Genomic DNA, 21,487 nt, shown 5'->3' with positions numbered 1-21,487 from the left:
GTGTGTGTCTATACGAGTATGGGAGACAATGAGTAGTGCCTCAAAGTCTCAAAAAAAGAGAAAGACCTCTAGCTGCAGGAATGGGAGGCAACAGCATTCCCTTATAAGATGCTGTGCCCTCCCTTCAGGACATTACATTCTCTTCTGTTTGTAAGCAGAAGCTATCCACTTTCTGATGGCTCCAGGTTCCCTCCCATAGATTGGTCTACACTGTCAAAGCATGAAGCAAAATGGATGGCAAGACAGAGAAAGTTCACGCCTTCAAAACATATGATTTGCAGAACTAAAATTTAAAACAAAGCGCTGAACAAGCAGTAACATAATTTAAACTATTTTATACTTTAGAAATATTTTTTACTGGCAATAACAGTAATGGGTGTGCCTTAGTTGTCCAATTCACTTCCTGAATGTGCAAAGCAAAAGCAACGCAAGAATGCATCAGAGTACTCTCAAACTACAGGTACTATTTATGGTACACTGCACTACAAAAAAAAATGCTGAAAAACAGAGACCTTCCCTAATCTGCTCAAACCTTAACATCTCAAGTGCATCTTTCAAAAAACCAAACATTTAATAGGTAGTCTGGCAAAGTTTTCAGATTTTCCTTGCTGGGGAAAAAAAAGATGCTTCAACAGTGATGGTATTGGGGGGGGGGGGGGGGGGGGGGGGGGGAAGGAGGCTAAAAATGTAAAAACTATGCACCAGCTTTTTCCCACTCATTAGTGCAGATCCATTCTCTAGGCATGGAATCTCATTTTGCATGCAAAACATTCCACACAAATGCCTTGTAATAGACAGGCGGAAGAAATCACAACCCTAAACCATACCTGCATTCCAATAAATCCTTTCTATGGAATGATCCCAGATTGTAATCAAGGGTTTTGTTTTTTTAAACCTGATCTCTTACAATAAAAGGGGAATGAAGAGTAGAATAAGGCAGCATATCTTTGCAAAGAAAAGCAACTTTGTCAATGCAGAGTTTGGCAATCGATTAAGTAGGCCCAAAGAGAAGTTCCACTGTGAGGCCTGCAAAGGTCTGCACTGCAAAAGGTATTTGTATAGTGCCATATAAAAGGGAAAATCGTACTCATCAGATGCTAAAAGTCATGTTTTGTAGTTATTTACAGATGATTCATTGGGTCCCAGTGGATTACCTTTAAATACTGGCCACTATTGGCTATAAGAAAGGGTTCTTATACTATGTTACCTAAATAGAATTTCCAAAGAGAGCTCCCTGCTCATAGTTCAGTATTTTATTTATTTATTAGGATTTATTTACCGCCTTTTTGAAGGAATTCACTCAAGGCGGTATACAATAAGTTCATTTTGAAAGCAGTTACACAATGGCAAACTGTAAATCCTGCGAGCCTTTAGCCTGTTTTCGCCAGGATTCCAAGAGCATTCATTTTCAAACCTAAGTTTGTGCAGAGAAGGTGCCCCAGGATTCAGAAGGCACATATCACTCACTCTCCCAAACTAAAATCGCTCTTCATTGCACTCAAAGCCTGTAAGGGGGGAAGATCCCTTAAGTGTAAATAAAATGTGGATTAAACTACCTTTCATGCCATTTTTTTTAAAGAGGGGCTGGGTAGGACACTATGGGGCTTATTTTCAAAGCAGTTAAACTTACAAATTTCCATAAGTTACTATGCAACTTTGTAAAAAAGTGCTTTGAAAATACACCTCTCTTGTATTTTTTCTGTTGCCTATGCTCTTAATTTACATTTTTACAGATTTTTGAATATAATTTACACATAATTGTGTTATCTCCACTTTCAACTTCAGCTAGTGTAATAGAAGGTGATTAAAGACCATTAATTTTCTTGTTAGTTTCACAGAAAACACATTTTTGCAGTTTGAGACAGATAGCTGGTCTTCCCTTCTCAACATGTTAATATCCATGCTAAATATGATGAAGCAGTCCATAAGAATCCAGATCTGTTATTTTTCTGTGAAAAGATGAAATAGCCCAAATTCTGCAGCAGAGGATAAATTCTGTACCCAGACATTGGAATAAAACTAAAAGTCTTAATCAGCATACCCAAGGGATGTCAAGGTCTTTAAAGGCTTTCAATGTCCCAACAGCTTTCAGTATGGCAACAGCTTGTGTCTCACTCGATTTTGTGAAAGGCAGCACATTACATTTATTGTAAAGCCATTACTACGATGCTTCTGGGAAAATGTAAGAAAAGATGTCTATGCAGTCTCACACTAGGTTATACAAAATTTCAGTCTGAAGACAACTAAACAAACAAAAAAAACCACCAATGCCAACCCTGGAACTTTTTTCCCCAATTAAAAATATCCCTAGCAAGATTTTAGTTTGAAATGTGATTTCTAGAGGAGAGCTAAAGCCATTAAATAATGAAACGGTACTCTCCACTATTAGAGGAAGGAACTACTCTATTCCTAGCTTTCCTCCCTAGTACCACAGTAGGGGGTACCTATCACACACCCTCCTCCTGCCATCTTACAGATTTAACTACCGCCAGAGGTTCTGCAGATGTCTCTCTCTGTTCTAGGAAACCATGGGTGGCCTCGGGCTAATCACTGCACACTACTATAATACAAGAATGGCACTGAATTGCAAAACTATAATTTCAGGAATCTTGCCCTTGGTATTACCCTTAACAACATTACTAGTATCGGCACGGGTGTAATATGGCTAAACAGACTTGTACCACAGTTTCCCTGACGTCAAGATTTTCCATTTAGCCCCAATAATAAAAACATTATACATACTCCTCAACATAATATTACTATTCTGAAGAGTATACAGTCCCCCCTCCTCTCACCCAGAAGCAGTGAAACATGATCCACGGAGGGCACAGATATTTCACTTTACTTCTAATGCAACACTCCATGATGTTACAGGCTGCAGAAAACTGAGCTAACAGGAGAGGAATGTAGGAAGTCCAAGAAAACTGAAAAATGCTGGGGTTAGTTGAGGTCACTCAGATGGTACATTTGCCTCTTTGGCGTAATCATAAAGATGATCATGGGTACCATACATCACCTCCATTTCCCTGACGCACACTCTGCATCCTGGACTTCACTTAGCTAAGGTCCCGTGCACAGTGAGGCGGTGGGTGGGCTGCCCTGACATCCCCTCGCATCCATACCAGAAGAATACGGTGAAGAAAAAAAGATTAAGCTTGAGAAAAACGTATTTTAAAGTTCTTCTTTAGAATAAATGATGCTGTTTTGTGACAGCAAGGATGAACAAATAGCTGAAGTCCAAATGTTTTTGGGACCAGAGGTTCCCTGTCATAGCCCCAAACCAGCCCTACAATACAAGACTTCAGATGCACTACTGATTAGACCAATTTCTAAATTTTAAAAAAATGTACTTTTTATATATAAACATATGCATGCATATGTATGTGTGCTTGTAGATAAACACACACCCACACACACACATACACGTAACATGCACACACTATATGGAACAGAAATCAAAAAATGTACAAAATGGTCACCTCTTATACACAGAGTATAAACTGGATCAAAACCAGACCTCCAGTTTACCCTAAGTTTTTGTTTTTTTTTGTTCTGTTTGATACCAAATAAATAAATGTGTTAAAGTTGCAGTCCTTGGTGATGCATGAGAGCTGGTGGGCCATTTATTGAAGTTTCTTCCCAGTGCCATTCTTCTCTGTAGAGTTCGTAGATGTCACCAGGTTAATAGGCCCATCTGAGTGCATGGGATTCCTACGTGGTGGCATGCGCTCATTGATGCGATCCAGGCCCCTGGCTTCCTCAAAGCTACGGATTTTGTGCTGTGGTGAAAATCCACGGATGGCTGCAAGAAAGCAAAGGAGAATCGGTGGATGCAGTGGACCTTGGGAACATTCAAACTAGTATCAGATTAACAGACTAGACACTCCAGGCAAAAGATACACATGACCTCCCTTGACATATGCTGGATGACTCCCACAGCCTTAGCTACATGCCTGGCCTAGTCTCCCACCTGGCACTGCCCACATGTTGAGTTAATCCTGTGATGACTCCAGCAAGCTCACTAGCAGCTTATCTGGTTGACTCCTAAAATAGCACTACTCCCATGCTGAGTGAACAGTGAATGATACATACCAGTAGCAGGTGTTCTCCGAGGACAGCAGGCTGATTGTTCTCACGACTGGGTGACGTCCGCGGCAGCCCCCACCAACCGGAAAAGGCTTCGCGGGATGGTCGGCACGCAGGGCACGCCCACCGCGCATGCGCGGCCGTCTTCCCGCCCGTGCGCGACCGCTCCCGCCAGTTGAATGACAAGCAATAAATATGAAACACAACTCCAAAGGGGAGGAGGGAGGGTAGGTGAGAACAATCAGCCTGCTGTCCTCGGAGAACACCTGCTACAGGTATGTATCATTCACTTTCTCCGAGGACAAGCAGGCTGCTTGTTCTCACGACTGGGGTATCCCTAGCTTTCAGGCTCACTCAAAACAAGAACCCAGGTCAATTGAACCTCGCAACGGCGAGGGTACAACAGAAATTGACCTACGAAGAACAACTAACTGAGAGTGCAGCCTGACCAGAATAAATTCGGGTCCTGGAGGGTGGAGTTGGATTTACACCCCAAACAGATTCTGCAGCACCGACTGCCCGAACCGACTGTCGCGTCGGGTATCCTGCTGGAGGCAGTAATGTGATGTGAATGTGTGGACAGATGACCACGTCGCAGCCTTGCAAATCTCTTCAATAGTGGCTGACTTCAAGTGGGCCACTGACGCTGCCATGGCTCTGACACTATGAGCCGTGACATGACCCTCAAGAGCCAGCCCAGCCTGGGCGTAAGTGAAGGAAATGCAATCTGCTAGCCAATTGGAGATGGTGCGTTTCCCGACAGCGACCCCTAGCCTGTTAGGGTCGAAAGAAACAAACAATTGGGCGGACTGTCTGTGGGGCTGTGTCCGCTCCAAGTAGAAGGCCAATGCTCTCTTGCAGTCCAATGTGTGCAACTGACGTTCAGCAGGGCGGGTATGCGGCCTGGGGAAGAATGTTGGCAAGACAATTGACTGGTTAAGATGGAACTCCGACACCACCTTCGGCAGGAACTTTGGGTGGGTGCGGAGCACTACTCTGTTGTGATGAAATTTGGTATACGGAGCATGAGCTACCAGGGCTTGAAGCTCACTGACCCTACGAGCTGAAGTAACTGCCACCAAGAAAATGACCTTCCAGGTCAAGTACTTCAGATGGCAGGAATTCAGTGGCTCAAAAGGAGGTTTCATCAGCTGGGTGAGGACGACGTTGAGATCCCATGACACTGTAGGAGGCTTGATAGGGGGCTTTGACAAAAGCAAGCCTCTCATGAATCGAACGACTAAAGGCTCTCCAGAGATGGCTTTACCTTCCACACGATAATGGTAAGCACTAATCGCACTAAGGTGATTCCTTACTGAGTTGGTCTTGAGGCCAGACTCTGATAAGTGCAGAAGGTATTCAAGCAGGTTCTGTGCAGGGCAAGAACGAGGTTCTAGGGCCTTGCTCTCACACCAAACGACAAACCTCCTCCACTTGAAAAAGTAACTCTTTTTAGTGGAATCCTTCCTAGAGGCAAGCAAGACCCGGGAGACACCCTCAGACAGACCCAACGCAGCGAAGTCTACGCCCTCAACATCCAGGCCGTGAGAGCCAGGGATTGAAGGTTGGGGTGCAGCAACGCTCCGTCGTTCTGCGAAATGAGAGTCGGAAAACACTCCAATCTCCACGGTTCTTCTGAGGACAACTCCAGAAGAAGAGGGAACCAGATCTGACGGGGCCAAAAGGGCGCTATCAGAATCATGGTGCCGCGGTCTTGCTTGAGCTTCAGTAAGGTCTTCCCCACCAAAGGTATGGGAGGATAAGCATACAGGAGGCCGGTCCCCCAATGAAGGAGAAAGGCATCTGACGCTAGCCTGCCGTGTGTCTGAAGTCTGGAACAGAACAGAGGCAGCTTGTGGTTGGTCTGAGAGGCGAAAAGATCCACCGAGGGGGTGCCCCACTCTCGGAAGATCTTGTGTACCACTCTGGAATGGAGCGACCACTCGTGCGGTTGCATGACTCTGCTCAGTCTGTCGGCCAGACTGTTGTTTACGCCTGCCAGGTATGTGGCTTGGAGGAGCATGCCAAACCGGCACGCCCAACGCCACATCCCGACGGCTTCCTGACACAGGGGGCGAGATCCGGTGCCCCCCTGCTTGTTGACGTAATACATTGCAACCTGATTGTCTGTCCGAATTTGGATAATTTGGTAGGACAGCCGATCTCTGAAAGCCTTCAGTGCGTTCCAGATCGCTCGGAGCTCCAGGAGGTTGATCTGCAGATCCTTTTCCTGGAGGGACCACAGACCCTGGGTGTGAAGCCCATCGACATGAGCTCCCCACCCCAGGCGAGATGCATCCGTCGTCAGCACTTTCGTGGGCTGCGGAATTTGGAATGGACGTCCCAGGGTCAAATTGGTCCGGATGGTCCACCAGAGCAGTGAAGTGCGGCAACTGGTGGAGAGGCGGATGACATCTTCTAGATCCCCGGTGGCTTGAAACCACTGGGAAGCTAGGGTCCATTGAGCAGATCTCATGTGAAGACGAGCCATGGGAGTCACATGAACTGTGGAGGCCATATGACCCAGAAGTCTCAACATCTGCCGAGCTGTGACCTGCTGAGACGCTCTGGTCTGCGAAGCCAGGGCCAGGAGATTGGTGGCCCTCGCTTCGGGAAGGTAGGCCTGAGCCGTCTGGGCATTCAGCAGAGCTCGTATGAATTCCAGAGACTGTGTTGGCTGGAGATGGGACTTTGGGTAATTTATCACAAACCCCAGCAGCTCCAGAAGTCGAGTAGTGCACTGCATAGACCGGAGGGCTCCCGCCTCCGAGGTGTTCTTGACCAGCCAATCGTCGAGATATGGGAACACGTGCACTCCCAGCTTGCGTAGGTAGGCCGCTACCACCACGAGGCACTTGGTAAACACTCGTGGAGCAGAGGCGAGCCCAAAGGGCAGCACACAATACTGAAAGTGCCGTGCGCCCAGGCGGAATCTGAGATACTGTCTGTGAGCTGGCAGTATCGGTATGTGAGTATATGCGTCCTTTAAATCCAGGGAACATAGCCAGTCGTTTTTCTGAATCATTGGCAGAAGGGTGCCCAAGGAAAGCATCCTGAACTTTTCTTTGACCAGGAATTTGTTCAGGCCTCTCAGGTCTAGGATGGGACGCATCCCCCCTGTTTTCTTTTCCACAAGGAAGTACCTGGAATAGAATCCCTGCCCTTCCTGCCCGGGTGGTACGGGCTCGACCGCATTGGCGCTGAGAAGGGCGGAGAGTTCCTCTGCAAGTACCTGCTTGTGATGGGAGCTGAAAGATTGAGCTCCCGGAGGACAATTTGGAGGCAGGGAGGCCAAATTCAGGGCGTATCCGCACCGCACTATTTGGAGAACCCACTGGTCGGAGGTTATGAGAGGCCACCTTTGGTGAAAAAAACTTAACCTCCCCCCGACCGGCAGATCGTCCGGTACGGACACTTTGAGGGCGGCTATGTTCCCGAGGATCCAGTCAAAAGCCCGTCCCCGGCTTTTGCTGTGGAGGCGCAGGGGGCTGCTTAGGCGCACGCTGTTGACGAGAACGAGCGCGCTGGGGCTGTCCCTGTGCCTGGCGAGGCCTTCGGGCCGGCTGGTTGTACCTACGCTTTGCAAAAGAATAGGGCGCAGCCTGCCGGGCCCGGGAAAAACGTCCACCTGCTGAGGTGGATGCTGAAGGCGCCCGGTGGGAGAGCTTGTCGAGGGCGGTTTCCCGCTGATGCAGTTGGTCCACCAGCTGCTCGACCTTCTCACCAAAAATGTTATCCCCCCGGCAAGGGACGTCGGCCAGTCTCTGCTGGGTGCGGTTGTCCAGGTCAGAGGCACGCAGCCATGAGAGCCTGCGCATCACTATACCTTGGGCCGCAGCACGAGATGCCACGTCACAGGTGTCATAGATACCCCTGGACAGGAACTTTCTGCACGCCTTCAGCTGCCTGACCACCTCCTGATAAGGCCTGGACTGCTCCGGCGGGAGCTTATCGACCAGGTCCGCCAGTTGTTGCACATTAGTCCGCATGTGGATGCTCATATAGAGCAGGTATGACTGGATGCGGGTCACGAGCATGGAGGATTGGTAGGCCTTCCTCCCAAACGAGTCCAGAGTGCGAGACTCCCGCCCCGGGGGCGCCGAGGCAGTATCCCTCGAACTCCGTGCCCTCTTGAGAGCAGAATCCACGACCGCCGAGTCATGGGGCAGTTGGGGCCGCATTAACTCTGGGTCAGAGTGGATCCTGTACTGGGACTCTGCTTTCTTGGGAATGGTGGGGTTAGTTAACGGTCGCACCCAGTTCTGAAGCAGTGTCTCCTTGAGGACATTGTGCAGCGGCACCGTGGAGGACTCTCTAGGTGGTGATGGATAGTCGAGGACCTCGAGCATCTCGGCCCTCGGCTCTTCCACAGAGACCACGGGAAAGGGAATGCTAATAGACATATCCCGCACAAAGGAGGCAAAGGAGAGACTCTCAGGAGGTGAGAGCTTCCTCTCCGGTGAAGGCGTGGGGTCCGAGGGAAGGCCCGTAGACTCCTCTGAGGAGAAATATCTAGGGTCCTCCTCTTCCCCCCACGAGGCCTCATCCTCGGTATCGGACATAAGCTCATGTAGCTGAGTCCTGAACCGGGCCCGGCTCGACATCGAGGCACCGAGGTCTCGGTGTCGTCGAGCGGTGGACTCCCGCGGGGACGGAGCTCCCTCCATCGACGTTGACGGGGACTCCACCTGCGTGGCGGTCGAGACCGGCGCCGCAAGCGGTGGCGGTGTCGATGGCCCCGGCGCCGGGCTAGAGCTCGCCGGCGCCACAGACATCGGCGCCGAGGGCGCAAGCACCCCCGGCGCCGGCACAGCCTGGCGCATCAGCCCTTCCAGGATCCCCGTAAGGATGGCTCTGAGGCACTCGTCCAGGCCCGCTGCCGGGAAAGGCGGTGGGGCCGGTAGGGGTGTCGGTGCCAGAAGCTGATGGGGTCCAGGAGACGGCACCGAGGTGCCGGAACCCTGACGCGTCGGTACCTCCACAACCGACGGGGACCTCTCCTCTCGGCGATGACGCTTCGGCGTCGCCTCCTCTCCGATGTCCGGATGCACCGAGGGCGACCGGTGACGACGCTTCTTGTCCTTCTTTCGATGCGCGTCACCGGCGCCGGGAGGTATGGAGGAGGAGGAGGACGATCCCCCTCGGTCTCGAGGAGCCGGGTCAGACAGGGTTCGGTCCCGTGGACCACGGGCTGAGGGAGTGACCGGGGCCGACTGCCCACGCGGCCGCTCACCTCCACCCTCGCCGGCGGACCGGCGGGCCGACGGGACCTGTTCTCCTGGGGTCGATGCCATCGGTGCCGATGTCTCGGGCATCGATACCGGTACCGAAGGACCGGGCGTCGATACCGATGCCGTCGAGGTCGACGTCGAGGGGCCGGCGCGTTCCAAAAAGACGGTCCCGCAGAACTTGCCTCGCAACTTGAGTCCGTTTCCGGAGACCGAGACACAGGGAACACAACTTGATATTGTGCTCCGGCCCGAGGCACTAGAGGCACCAAGCGTGGGTGTCGGTCTGCGAGATCGGCCGGCCGCAGCGACCACACTTTTTAAATCCACTCGGGACCTTCGAGGACATCGACGGAAAAATCGCGTCGGCGAAGTCAAAGTCGTCAATGGTGGCGAAAATCACACCTCGAAAAAAGGAAACGACCGTGCGGCCACTAGGCCGCAACGCAGCGTCCCCACTGGAAACGAGGGAAAAAGGGAGCGCGTGCTCCACACGCTCAGGTTTTTTTTTTTTTTGAAAAAGAAAAGGGAAACCGGCGGTAACAAAAATTAAATAGAAAAAACAACGATCCGCGTAAACGCGATCGACTTTCCGGCGGCTGAAAGCAGAGAGAGCGGCAAAGCACGAGTCTCTCCAGACGCGGAAAAAAAGGAACTGGCGGGAGCGGTCGCGCACGGGCGGGAAGACGGCCGCGCATGCGCGGTGGGCGTGCCCTGCGTGCCGACCGTCCCGCAAAGCCTTTTCCGGTTGGTGGGGGCTGCCGCGGACGTCACCCAGTCGTGAGAACAAGCAGCCTGCTTGTCCTCGGAGAACCTACAATTTCCCTATCCAGCACACCTCCACAATGGCTCACTAGTTATGTGCTAAGTAAAACCTGTAATCTCACTAGGCGTATGTTGACCGATTCTTGCAGTGGTTCACTAGCTGTATGTTTATTAGCTTCCCAGAGTTTAACTAGTTGCATTGTCTGGCTCACTCCCGTCATGAATCCTGCAAGCTTAACAGCTGCATGTCTGGCTAACTCTAAAGGTGACATTTCTCACATGGAGATCATCCCTGCAGTCTCACTAGCCCTGTGTTGGGCGACTCCTCTAATGGATCACTAGCTGTGTGTCCATCAGGCTCCTACATATTTGGCTGACTTCCATGGTGGCACTAAACACACACTGTATAGCAACCATAGTCTCAGTAGCTAAGTGTTACATGCCTGGCTGACTTCTATAGTGGCAAGACTCAGTTCAGAGTCCTGTAGTCTGTTACATTGCCTGGCCAACTTCCATGTTGGCATTGTCTGCATGCTGAGCAACTACAGTGATAGGTGACTCCCATACTGGCTTATTAGCTGCATGTTTAATCTGCCTCCCACAGTCTCACTAGCTACATGCACAGTTGCTTTCAGGGCAGGCACAATTATTAGGCAACCGAGGTGTTGCCTAGGGAGGAAACTTCAGGAGGAGGGGGCAGGCAACAAAGAATAGCTGCAAACCAAAACAACAGATCTGACACAGCCACACTAACTCAAAAGAACCACTGGCATATACTTTTACCTGCAGAGAGTGGGCAATTTGCAAATAGTCCTGTTAACTATAAGTTAGTTGTGCAAGTTGCCCTCACACTCTCCCTTGGGCACTAGGGACCTAAAAGTTAATTCAGTAGGTACAAGGCTGAAGGTTTGCTTAATGATCTAGCACTGGCTCTGGCTGACTTTTTTTTTTTTTTTTGTACCCCGCACTTTTTCCCACTCATGGCAGGCTCAATGCAGCAGGCAATGGAGGGTTAAGTGACTTGCCCAAAGTCACAAGGAGCTGCCTGGGCTGGGTATCGAACTCAGTTCCTCAGTTCCCCAGGACCAAAGTCCACCACCCTAACCACTAGGTCACTCCTCCACTTCTGCTGTCTCACTGGCTGTGTGCCTTGACTCCCCCCCAAGATGGAATTGCACATATGCTGGGTGACGCCTGTTGTCTCAGTAGCTGCATGGTACACTACTACTACTACTATTTAACATTTCTATTTAACATTGCATGGTACACTACGTACATGTTGGGTTAAGTCCTCATGCTCCACTGACTCCCATAGTATCAAGTATATCTGTTAACTGAAGTGTAACTATGAGACATTTTTAGTAATGTTAAGAGGTCTTACATAGTCACTGCATAGATCACAACCTAGTAAATACACTCTTAACCTACTCTGCCAAATACTTGTTTTAAAGATGAGATATGTGAAATGTCTCTCATTAGCATGTTTCTATCATGACGAGAGTTATACATTTTAAAGTAGAAAAAGGAAAATGAGACTGACACCTGGTATTCCAATCTGCCTGATTTCTATGAAAGAACACACCACAGCAAGCAATCTTGCACAGCCAGAATGGATCGTGACCTGTCTGGTACTTCTGTCAGAGACTGGAAAACTATGTTAAATTTGTTCCCCATGGGAGCTAGGACCATCACTGATTTACACCATTCTTAAGACTCAACAGTAACAAGCAATCTAAAATGCATTAAAAATTTAACCTTTGAAAACTACACATCAAGTCTGTAGCTCAGGTTACAGTCTAGTCTAGATGGGCATTTTATGAAGTCCCCATGATAAGACAACTGAAGGTTGGTCTTCATTCTTTCTGGTAATGATTTTATCTGGGTGTGCCCACTAGCCACCTAGTATAGATTACATACACTAAGTTTCACTGAGGTGTCCATGAAGGAGTATATACCATGCATAAGATGTAAAAAGTCAGAAACTAAACCTTTCTTCCTTGTATCTAGCTGGAGGAGAAGAGACAGCTCTTTCTTCCCTGCTGTGCACATATTAATAACCACCCGCTGCAATGGATGATGCTTAATATGTACTTTAAATGAACAAAATGGATCAAAGCAGATCACAATTCATAAATATGGAATACATAAACAATTAAAATCTCAAAGTGGAACTGAAGTGTGCTTCTTAAGTTAAAATACAGTGTGCTGAAGACCCAGGAATCCTATTAGTGTCCTGGGTCTTCAGCACACTGTATTAGGACATTAGTGTCCTAAAGACTCAGAGTAATATCCCCAAATGCCGCCCCTCCCCCATCCATCCAAGCACAAGGACCAGGATGAGCATCCTGTTAGGGAGATGAGGAAAAGTGTGCACACATATAACAAAACACAACTTTACAAAAGACATTTCTGTTTAATCTTCTAAATTAAGGCTGATAGTGAAAGAGTAAAATGTTAAGACGGAAGACAGTATGTTTTCACTTCTTAGGTTCTACACACACAGAAACAAGGGTTTAATCTCCACATAGGAATTCTCATCATACCTTCCTGTGCCTCAACCGCTTCTACTGTGGCTGTAATAGAGTGAGCAGGGGCATGCAAAAATCAAGACAGAGATAAAAGAGTGTGAGAGAAGGCATATTCTCCATGATATTATCACAGTCTGCATCCCCCTCCCTTCAAACCACATATCTGTTATAAACACCTGAGAGAAAAAAAGGGGGTGCCAAGCCCTCCTGAGGGTAGAGAGGTTGCACAGGTAAGGACTACCCTTAGTGATTATCTTTGCCTTATGTGTAACAAAAGCTACAGATAAAGCCAGTTGTGTCACCCAGATCTAGCAAGAACAGACACACCACATGTTCAACTTTGTGGTCTAATATTGACCCAAGTGCAGCACCTGCAACAGACTACTAGAAAATGCCCATCTGAAGGCTACCTGGCACATTTTGCCAGTTCACTTGTTAGTAAAGCAATGAGTCACCTCAGAAGTTACACAATGCTTGAATCTACAATAGGGAATTTTGGGAATAATCAAAACCTGAAGCAAGACTACTGCAGGGGTCAGAAATAAACAGCTGTTGATGTAGTGTGAAGGTTCATGGATAAATAATAAGTACAACTAAGATGGCACTATGTGAGACAGGCATATCTAACTCCAATAGCCAGATATAATTCCTGCGTTCACTGTGTGGGAAAGTGAGAACCCACTAAACATAACTGCAAATAGCTGGTTGAATTAAGAACTTTTTGGTTTACATATAATTTTCATAAAATTGAACAATTTGTGGTCTTCAGAAATAAACTGGCTGCATTCTAGGTTTCTTCATGAAACCTTTCTATAGATACTAAATGTTGGTCAATCAAAAAGCTGGTAAAACTAGTTTCTGGCTCAGAGACAAATTAAGGATTTTTAGCCCTCCAGAGTACATCTTAAAGAAAGCTCCCCAGTGCAAAGTGCTCTGGACTTCCTGGCTAAATTCTGTCACTAATGCACCCAAGATAGAAAGGTCTTTGGTCTCATTCTGCAGAAAATATATTTGCACACTTTGGGAGTAATTTTATAAAGGCTTTCTGTATGTGATGGAGCAATTAGATCTTACCTGCTAATATTCTTTCCTTTAGTCCCAACCAGACCAGTTTAGAACCTGTGGGATTGTGCCTACTGACCAGCAAATGGACAGAGAGAAAAAAAAATAAATCATGCATGCTTTGCCCAATAAGGGCACCATGCAGCCTTAGATTCTCAGTATTTCCAGTGACAAAGAAATGGACCATATGTTTTTGATTTTTCTATTTGTACTAATGATACTCAAACATATTGCCGGTAAAAAAAAATTCTAAAAGTTAAACTGTTGGAGAAAACTGAATACTGAACTTTTAGAGAGAAGATCAACATTAAGGAAGATCTCTGGACTGGTCTGGTGGGACTAAAGAAAAGAAAGTTAGAAGGTAAGACTTAATTTCTCCTTTCTTATAGTGTCCTCACCAGACCAGTCCAGGACCTGTGGAATGTATCAAAGCAGTTCCCAAAATCTGCAGTTCTAGGAAATTTGTGATAAAGGTTTGGATGTTTGGGACTCATTGATTTAATGGCACAAATGAAACTTTCTTACTGTTCACTTGACCCTCTCCCCTCCACATGGATTAGGTAACCACAGCTCAATTTGCCTCTTGTCCTCAACGATCAACAGGTCTTTCTTCTGGTAAATTACCCTCCTCCTGGAAAACGGCACCTGTCTGTCTTACCTTGACGAAAACCACTTTGGACCCTGCCATTCCAGCTCACTATCGCCCAATTTCTAACCTTTGTACTTGTCCAAAGTCCTTGAAAAAACTGTCTTTGTATAGCTTTCCCCCTTGCATGTAGGGTCAGTGATTTCTCAGCAAAGATAGTCTGGTTTTTAGACAACATTTTAGCACCAAAACTGTCCTTGCCACTGTCCTGAGTGAAATCCACTCAAACTTTGACAAAGGCCGTTGTGTACTCGCTATCCCTCTTGATCTTTCTGCCAATTTTGATCTTATCACCCACTTTTCTTGGCTCATCTAGTATCTCTTGGACTTTTGGGTACCTCCCCCCTTCTGGTTCAATCTTTTCATGAGTCCTCTAGCTTCTCTTATTCTGCCTTTTAATTTATTTTATTTCTATGCCCACAATATTCTTGTGTTACATTATGCCACACCAGTTGATTCATTTCGGTACTTGGGAGTCACACTACTACTACTAATAGCATTTATATAGCGCTACCAGACGCACTATATAACACTAGATTTTAGACGGTCTCTGGACTCTCAGATATCCAGAGTACTTAGGACCAGCCTTTTCACCCTCAAACTCAGGTCAGACTTTTTTTGTGCAAGATTCATTCCATTCCTTTGTCCAAGCCCTCCTTAATAGTAAACTTGACTTTTATGCTGGCTGCACACAGGCCAATCTGTAAAAGTTGCACACTGCAAAACACAGCCATTCAGCTTATTACTCAAGCTTCCAAATCAGATCATGTGACTCCACTTTTGAAATTTTAATTACTGGCTTCCAGTTGCCTTTCAAATCAACTCAAATGTAAAATCTTAACTTTCATAGCTCTGACATTCAGAAACCCTCCATATCTCAATAATCTTATCCCATACTCCCCTGCTAGAATGCTTTGTTCATTAAATATGCCCATTGACTTGTGCTTCCAAGTCTGAGGAAGGCCCAATATGAAAGGACTAGGCACAGCACCTTTTTCTTTATGGCCCCTCTCCTATGGAATTGCCTACCACTTGAAATTAGAAGTGACATCTCTGTACAAATTCAAATCAGTTGTTAAGACCTGGCTAATTTTGCCAGGATTATCTCTGAGGGATTTTAGTCTTAGCAATGCCTCCTTCTCCTGTGTGCTCCTTTCTCTCACTGCTCCCCTTCTCCCTCTATTTCTCCTTACACTTCCCATCTAGAAATTTGTATGAATGGCCCCGATCTTTCCTATTTTAAATTTGTAGTTCCTTTCCTCCTGGTTTCATAGACTTTGTAAACCGCTTTGTTCTACTTGACAGGTTACAAATAAAGAATAAAGGAGAAATTAGATCTTACCTGCTAATTTGCTTTCCTTTAGTCCCTCCGGACCAGCCCAGAATGTGACTGATGGGTTGTGCACGCCTTCCAGTAGGTGGAGACTGAGAACTCTGACTCTTGCGAGAGCCAATAAGAGCCCTGACCAGTTAGATTCAGTATTATCTTTACAAAGCAGGTTAGAAAGGAGAAAAGCTCCTGTGCAACCAGAGAATTCAAATAGCCACTGTGTGCATACAGGAAAGGACCTGTAAACCTTCACTTTATAGTCAATTGCCTTTATTGGCCGACTTGTTTATTTGTTTGCCTGTTTTTGTTTGTTTGTTTTTTTAAATCAGCACTGAAGTCGACAGACAAAGCAGCTCTACCCTAAAGCATTTGAAAGGGAGGGATCTGGGCCGGTCCGGAGGGACTAAAGGAAAGCAAATTAGCAGGTAAGATCTAATTTCTCCTTCCTTATCGTCCCTCTGGACTGGCCCAGAATGTGACTGATGGGACGTAACAGAGCAGTACATTTAAGGGAGGAACAGAAACAATCTGGCTGTAAGAGCTGTGGCTCAAAAACAAATCGCATCCAGCAGATATGTTACATGCCACCTATAATGTATCGAAAAAGAATACAAGTACTACTCTGGGATGCCTGACAAGAAACCAAAGGATGAGGAACTCAAACGCTGTACTGAAAACATTGCCTGCCCTCTGAGATGAACTTTCAGCTCCTCCAGACTTAGCTTCTTAGAAGAAGAAAAGCCGAAACCATCCTCTACTACTACTACTACTACTATTTAGCATTTCTATAGCGCTACAAGGCATACGCAGCGCTGCACAAACATAGAAGAAAGACAGTCCCTGCTCAAAGAGCTTACAATCTAATAGACAAAAAATAAATAAAGTAAGCAAATCAAATCAATTAATGTGAACGGGAAGGAAGAGAGGAGGGTAGGTGGAGGCGAGTGGTTACAAGTGGTTTTGATCACACCTTTTTCAGTAGTAGCTCAAGGTGAGTTACATTCGAGTACACTGGATATTTCTCTGTCCCAGGAGGGCTCACAATCTAAGTTTGTACCTGAGGCAATGGAGGGTTAAGTGACTTGCCCAAGATCACAAGGAGCAGCAGCGGGATTTGAACCGGCCACCTCTGGATTGCAAGACCGGTGCTCTAACCTCTCTTCAAACTACTGAGGAGCGAAGGGTATAGAAGCTGCAATCCCTGAGCAAAACCCCCCGACCAGAAGAAATATGAACCGACCACTGAACCTCCTCAATGGATTGCAAATAGTGGTTCAGGATTGACTTGATACCCTGTCTACACAGCCGGCGCCGGACTCCCATTGCCAAGGAAAAGGACCCCAGACTGGGAAATCCACTGTATGCCGGAAATGAAACCCAGCTAACTCCCAAAAGCAAAAAACAGCGTGGCAGGAAAACGGGTGCCAGTCCGAACACACATAGCAGAGACAATGATCCAGAAGAATAATGTCTGGAGTGGAGAACCCTTAAGAGAGTAGGCCTAACCAGGCCCAGAGGATAGCTTAACGAGGACTGAAAGGACCAAAATGAGAACCCAATGACCTAGGAGGAGGATGAAATAAATTCATACGCCAAAGGAAATGGACACCATCTAGACGGTTAGCAAAAAATCCTTCCCTTGATAGGAACACAGAAAGAAGCACCTTTAAATAAGCAAGTGGTAAGCCTGTATGAAAGGCACCCTGTAAGAAAGGCAAAAACTGCCCTAAAGAAGCATGCAATGGAAAAAATTGATTTTCAGCACATTGAAACTGGAAAAATATACCAAGTCTGAATATAGCCTTGTGAATAAAACTTTAAAAGAATAACTCCTCTTAAACAAGCACATCCTTCCAAGTGCCAAACCCTAAGAGAAATTTAAGGCCAAACTGGAAGAAACAGAGAATCCTGAAGAAGAAAGTCAGGAGATTGCGGGAAGCTCAACAGCGAAGTAACTAGAGCAGCACCCTGTTCTGATATCTGTCAGAGGTACTGTCCAACCAGCCTGAAGAATAAGAAGCCTGTGTAAAATAGGCCTGACAGTTTCCACCTTGAGACATGACCCATAGAGAGATTGTCGAAGAGTATCTGGCAACTTCACCGCAAACTCTCGGGCAGTTCACCTCTGTCTCCCCCAAAGCAGCAGTGTAGAGAAAAGAAATAAAAAGGCTGGAATCCATGAAGGTAGCAAAGAAAAAGAGAGAAAGGAGGGCTAACTGAAATAATCATTATAGGTGATGGCTCTTGGCTGTTTTATATAAAGGAGGAGGCAAAACTACTGCGCTCTGATAGCCAGAAACATGCAGGAAGGAAAAAGAATTGCAAATCCATAACTACTATGGAATTAGCGATAACTAAGGCCTAGTCCCAGCGCTATAGGCTTAAGGCTAAAGCGAGCCACCGACAAGAGAGTCAAAGGTGTCATTAATTGGCATATTACATACAAAAGTCCAAAATGTGCCAGAATATGGGAGGAGCATGGAAGACCCTGGACATGGCACTAAGAAACGCCTGCAACCTTTAGGATACTGAAAGGATCTGAGAAATGAAGAAGTATTCATTTGCAGCAAGTAGATACAGAACCTGCCTACTGAAGAAACTTCTCAGGTATCAGAGCTGTCTGAATCAAAATCCTGACCCCAGAACATTCTGAGATGTCCATTAATAAAAATTTATAAGTAGAGAGGTGTGGTAGCCATGTTAGTCCACTTTTAGAGGTAATCAATAGAAATCAAACAAAATAAAACATGGAAAAGAAATTAAGATGATACCTTTTTTATTGGACATAACTTAATACATTTCTTGATTAGCTTTCGAAAGTTGCCCTTCTTCGTCAGATCGGAAATAAGCAAATGTGGAAGATGACAGAATATATAAGTGAAACATCCAAGCATTTCACTGACAGTCTAACAGGGTGGGGGTGGGTAGGAGGTATGCATGGGAACATCAAAGAATTTCACTGATAGTCTAACAGGATGGGTGTGGATAGGTGAGGGAAGAGGGAGATAAACAGAGAAATACAAGTTTATGGTTTATAATGGGCTAGAAAACCCATATCTTTGTTAAGTCCTGTCTGTTGGGTATCAAAATATTCAATCATTCTGACTTCAAAGGTCTTACGTTCCTGTATTGTTTTAAAGTTACCTTTCAGGATTCATACTATGAAATCACTGGTATCATCTTGTTTTATTTTCCATGTTTTATTTTGTTTGATTTCTATTGATTACCTCTAAAAATTTATAGAAATGGCATAACAGGGTGTGTGAAGCAGACACAGAGTTACCTACCAAGTCCCAGGAAATCCTGGGATGGATAATCAGAATTAAAAACCTCAGCAGAGAATAAAATAAAGCAGAGGGAGCAGGAGAAGTAAAAGAAAAAAAAAGTAGTACAGCAACCAAACAAATTCAGAACGAATTCATCCCTCCAGAAGATAAATCCTAGAGCCAATTTATAGAACCGCCACCATAGTGTCTAAATGTCTACCTGACAAGAACCTCGGATGTTAGGAACAACCACGGTCAAAAGCTGATCTGTTGAAAGTTGCACTGGGCATGAATCGTCAAACTGAAGTACAAGCCACATTTTACACTGTCCCAAGTGCCACCTTGGGTCCCTTGAAGCCCATCAAGTCAGATCAGCGATAGAAAAGCAAGGTGCTGCATGCTGCCACTTACACATTTCCCTGCAGCATTGTGTCTTTTTTTTTTTTTTTTTTTTTTGCAAAAGGCTCCATTTTCAAAAAGGCTTTGAAAAAAAAAAAAACATGCTACAAATTGTGAATATGCCAGCCTGTTTAGCACAAGAGAAGGGAGTGCTTTGCCCCCACTTAAGAAACAGTATTATTCGCTTCTAAGCAAGGCATGAGAGCACTGAAGAATATGCTTGCAAACTGAAGTTCCCAAAACAGTTCAGAGTAGTAAAAGTACTCTTCTATATGCGTTTACATTAAGAGGCATATTTTCAAAGCACTTTGCCTTCCAAAGTTCCATAGAAACCTATGAAACTTTGGAAGGCTAAGTGCTTTGAAAATATGCCTCTATGTTGCCTCAGAAGAGACGAACTTATCTTTGGGACATAATTCTTTGAGGAATGCTCTGTATAAAAATGCTTTTTTCTTTTAATGTTAACCAGAGAAAGGCAACCTCCGAACAATAAGACCAGCAGTTGTTACTAGAATTGCGGCATTCCCCGCCGAAACCAAACACAATGCTGACAGGTTCCCTCAGCGGTAAAAAGAGAAAATTATAGCATTAAAATGGCAAAACATACTAACATCAGCTGCCAAAATGATTTTTTTTTTGAAAGGGAAGCCTGACGCGCCTCAGATTCTCTGCCCTCGCAGGAACCAGCAAGGAGAAATTAGACCTTACCTGCTAATTTGCTTTCCTTTAATCCCTCCGGACCGGCCCAGGATTGGACTGATGGGTTGTGCACGCCTACCAGCAGGTGGAGACTGAGAAAAAAACTCTGACTCTAGCGAGCCAATAGGAGCCCTGGTCATGTGACCCTAGCCTCAGTATTTTCATAACAAAGCAGAAAGAACAAACAGTCTGTGCCTCAAGGAATTCAAGCAGCCAGCGAGCACTAGTAAGTACGTGCTCTTATTATAATGGCTCACCGAGTACCCTAACCAGAGCATCGGTATGGCCAGATTATCCTGGCTCACCACGTACTCTAACCAGAGCAGCGGTATGGCCTTATCACAATGGCTCACCGAAAACCTTAACCAGAGAATCGGTATGGCCTTATCACAGTGGCTCACCGAATACCCTAACCAGAGCATCGGTATGGCCCAATCATTGTGGCTCACCACGTACTCTAACCAGAGCAGCGGTATGGCCTGCATAGAAAATGCATCATCTTTTTTTTTTTTTTTTTTTTAAACTTGCAAACAAAACAGCTCTGCAACCAACAATTGAACATAGAAACTTAGACAGAAATATAGAACACGGGAGGGGCCTGGGCCGGTCCGGAGGGATTAAAGGAAAGCAAATTAGCAGGTAAGGTCTAATTTCTCCTTCCTTAGCATCCCTCCGGACCGGCCCAGGATTGGACTGATGGGACGTAACAAAGCAGTAGTCCTACGGGAGGGACCCCAGCAGACCCGCTGAAATCACTCGCGACGCAAAAATCGCCTCCTGCCGACACTGCACATCAAGCCTGTAATGCTTAGAAAACGAATGGAGAGAGGACCAAGTTGCTGCCTTACAAATCTCCGCTGGTGGAACCAATGAACACTCGGCCCAGGACGCCGCTTGCCCTCTAGTTGAATGAGCTTTAACAGAGTTCGGGACAGCTTTACCTGCCAAAAGGTAGGCTGACCCTATCATCTCCTTGATCCACCTAGATAATGTGGGCTTAGAAGCCGCCAGCCCCTTACGGTGACCGGCCAACAGTAGAAAAAGACGGTCCGTGCGTCGAAAATCTTCCGTAACTGCGAGATACCGCTTAAGCACTCTTTTAACATCCAGAGTATGTAACTGTCGCTGTTCCTGCGTCCCTGAGGCCGATTCCAAAACAGGAAGAAACACTGACTGGGACAGATGAAAACGGGATACCACTTTAGGCAAAAAGGAGGGAACCGGATGAATAACCACACGCTCCTTGGAAAACTGCAGAAAAGGAGATCTGCATGAAAAAGCTTGCAACTCTGAGACTCTCCGAGCCGATGCAATAGCCACCAAAAACACTGTCTTAAGCGTTAGATCTTTCAAAGAACATGCTTGCAAAGGTTCAAAAGGTGGTTTCGTGAGAGTCGAAAGAACCAGATTAAGATCCCAAGATGGAAAGACTGATCTTACCGGAGGACGAAGAAGGCTGACTCCCTTTAAAAAACGAG

At 46.3% G+C, this 21,487-nt stretch overlaps 1 protein-coding gene across 2 annotated transcripts in view; it reads right to left on the bottom strand.

Annotated features, from left to right (window-relative positions):
- Positions 1 to 885: 885 nt before the first annotated feature.
- Positions 886 to 21,487, bottom strand: part of PPP3CC (protein phosphatase 3 catalytic subunit gamma) — a 200,682-nt gene continuing 180,080 nt past the window's right edge. Inside the window, exons 13-14 of one of the 2 annotated variants that reach the window (XM_030202021.1) lie at positions 12,623 to 12,652; positions 886 to 3,802 (exon numbers count right to left, since the gene is read on the bottom strand). In XM_030202021.1, coding sequence (XP_030057881.1) covers positions 3,624 to 3,802; positions 12,623 to 12,652 — 209 coding nt within the window. In that variant the 3' untranslated portion in view covers positions 886 to 3,623. The remainder of the gene's footprint in view (positions 3,803 to 12,622; positions 12,653 to 21,487) is intronic. The other variant, XM_030202022.1, reaches the window with a different exon arrangement.

Source organism: Microcaecilia unicolor, chromosome 4 (genome assembly GCF_901765095.1).
Source record: "Microcaecilia unicolor chromosome 4, aMicUni1.1, whole genome shotgun sequence".
Taxonomy (NCBI): domain Eukaryota; kingdom Metazoa; phylum Chordata; class Amphibia; order Gymnophiona; family Siphonopidae; genus Microcaecilia; species Microcaecilia unicolor.
This window is presented reverse-complemented; position numbering and strand designations above follow the sequence as displayed.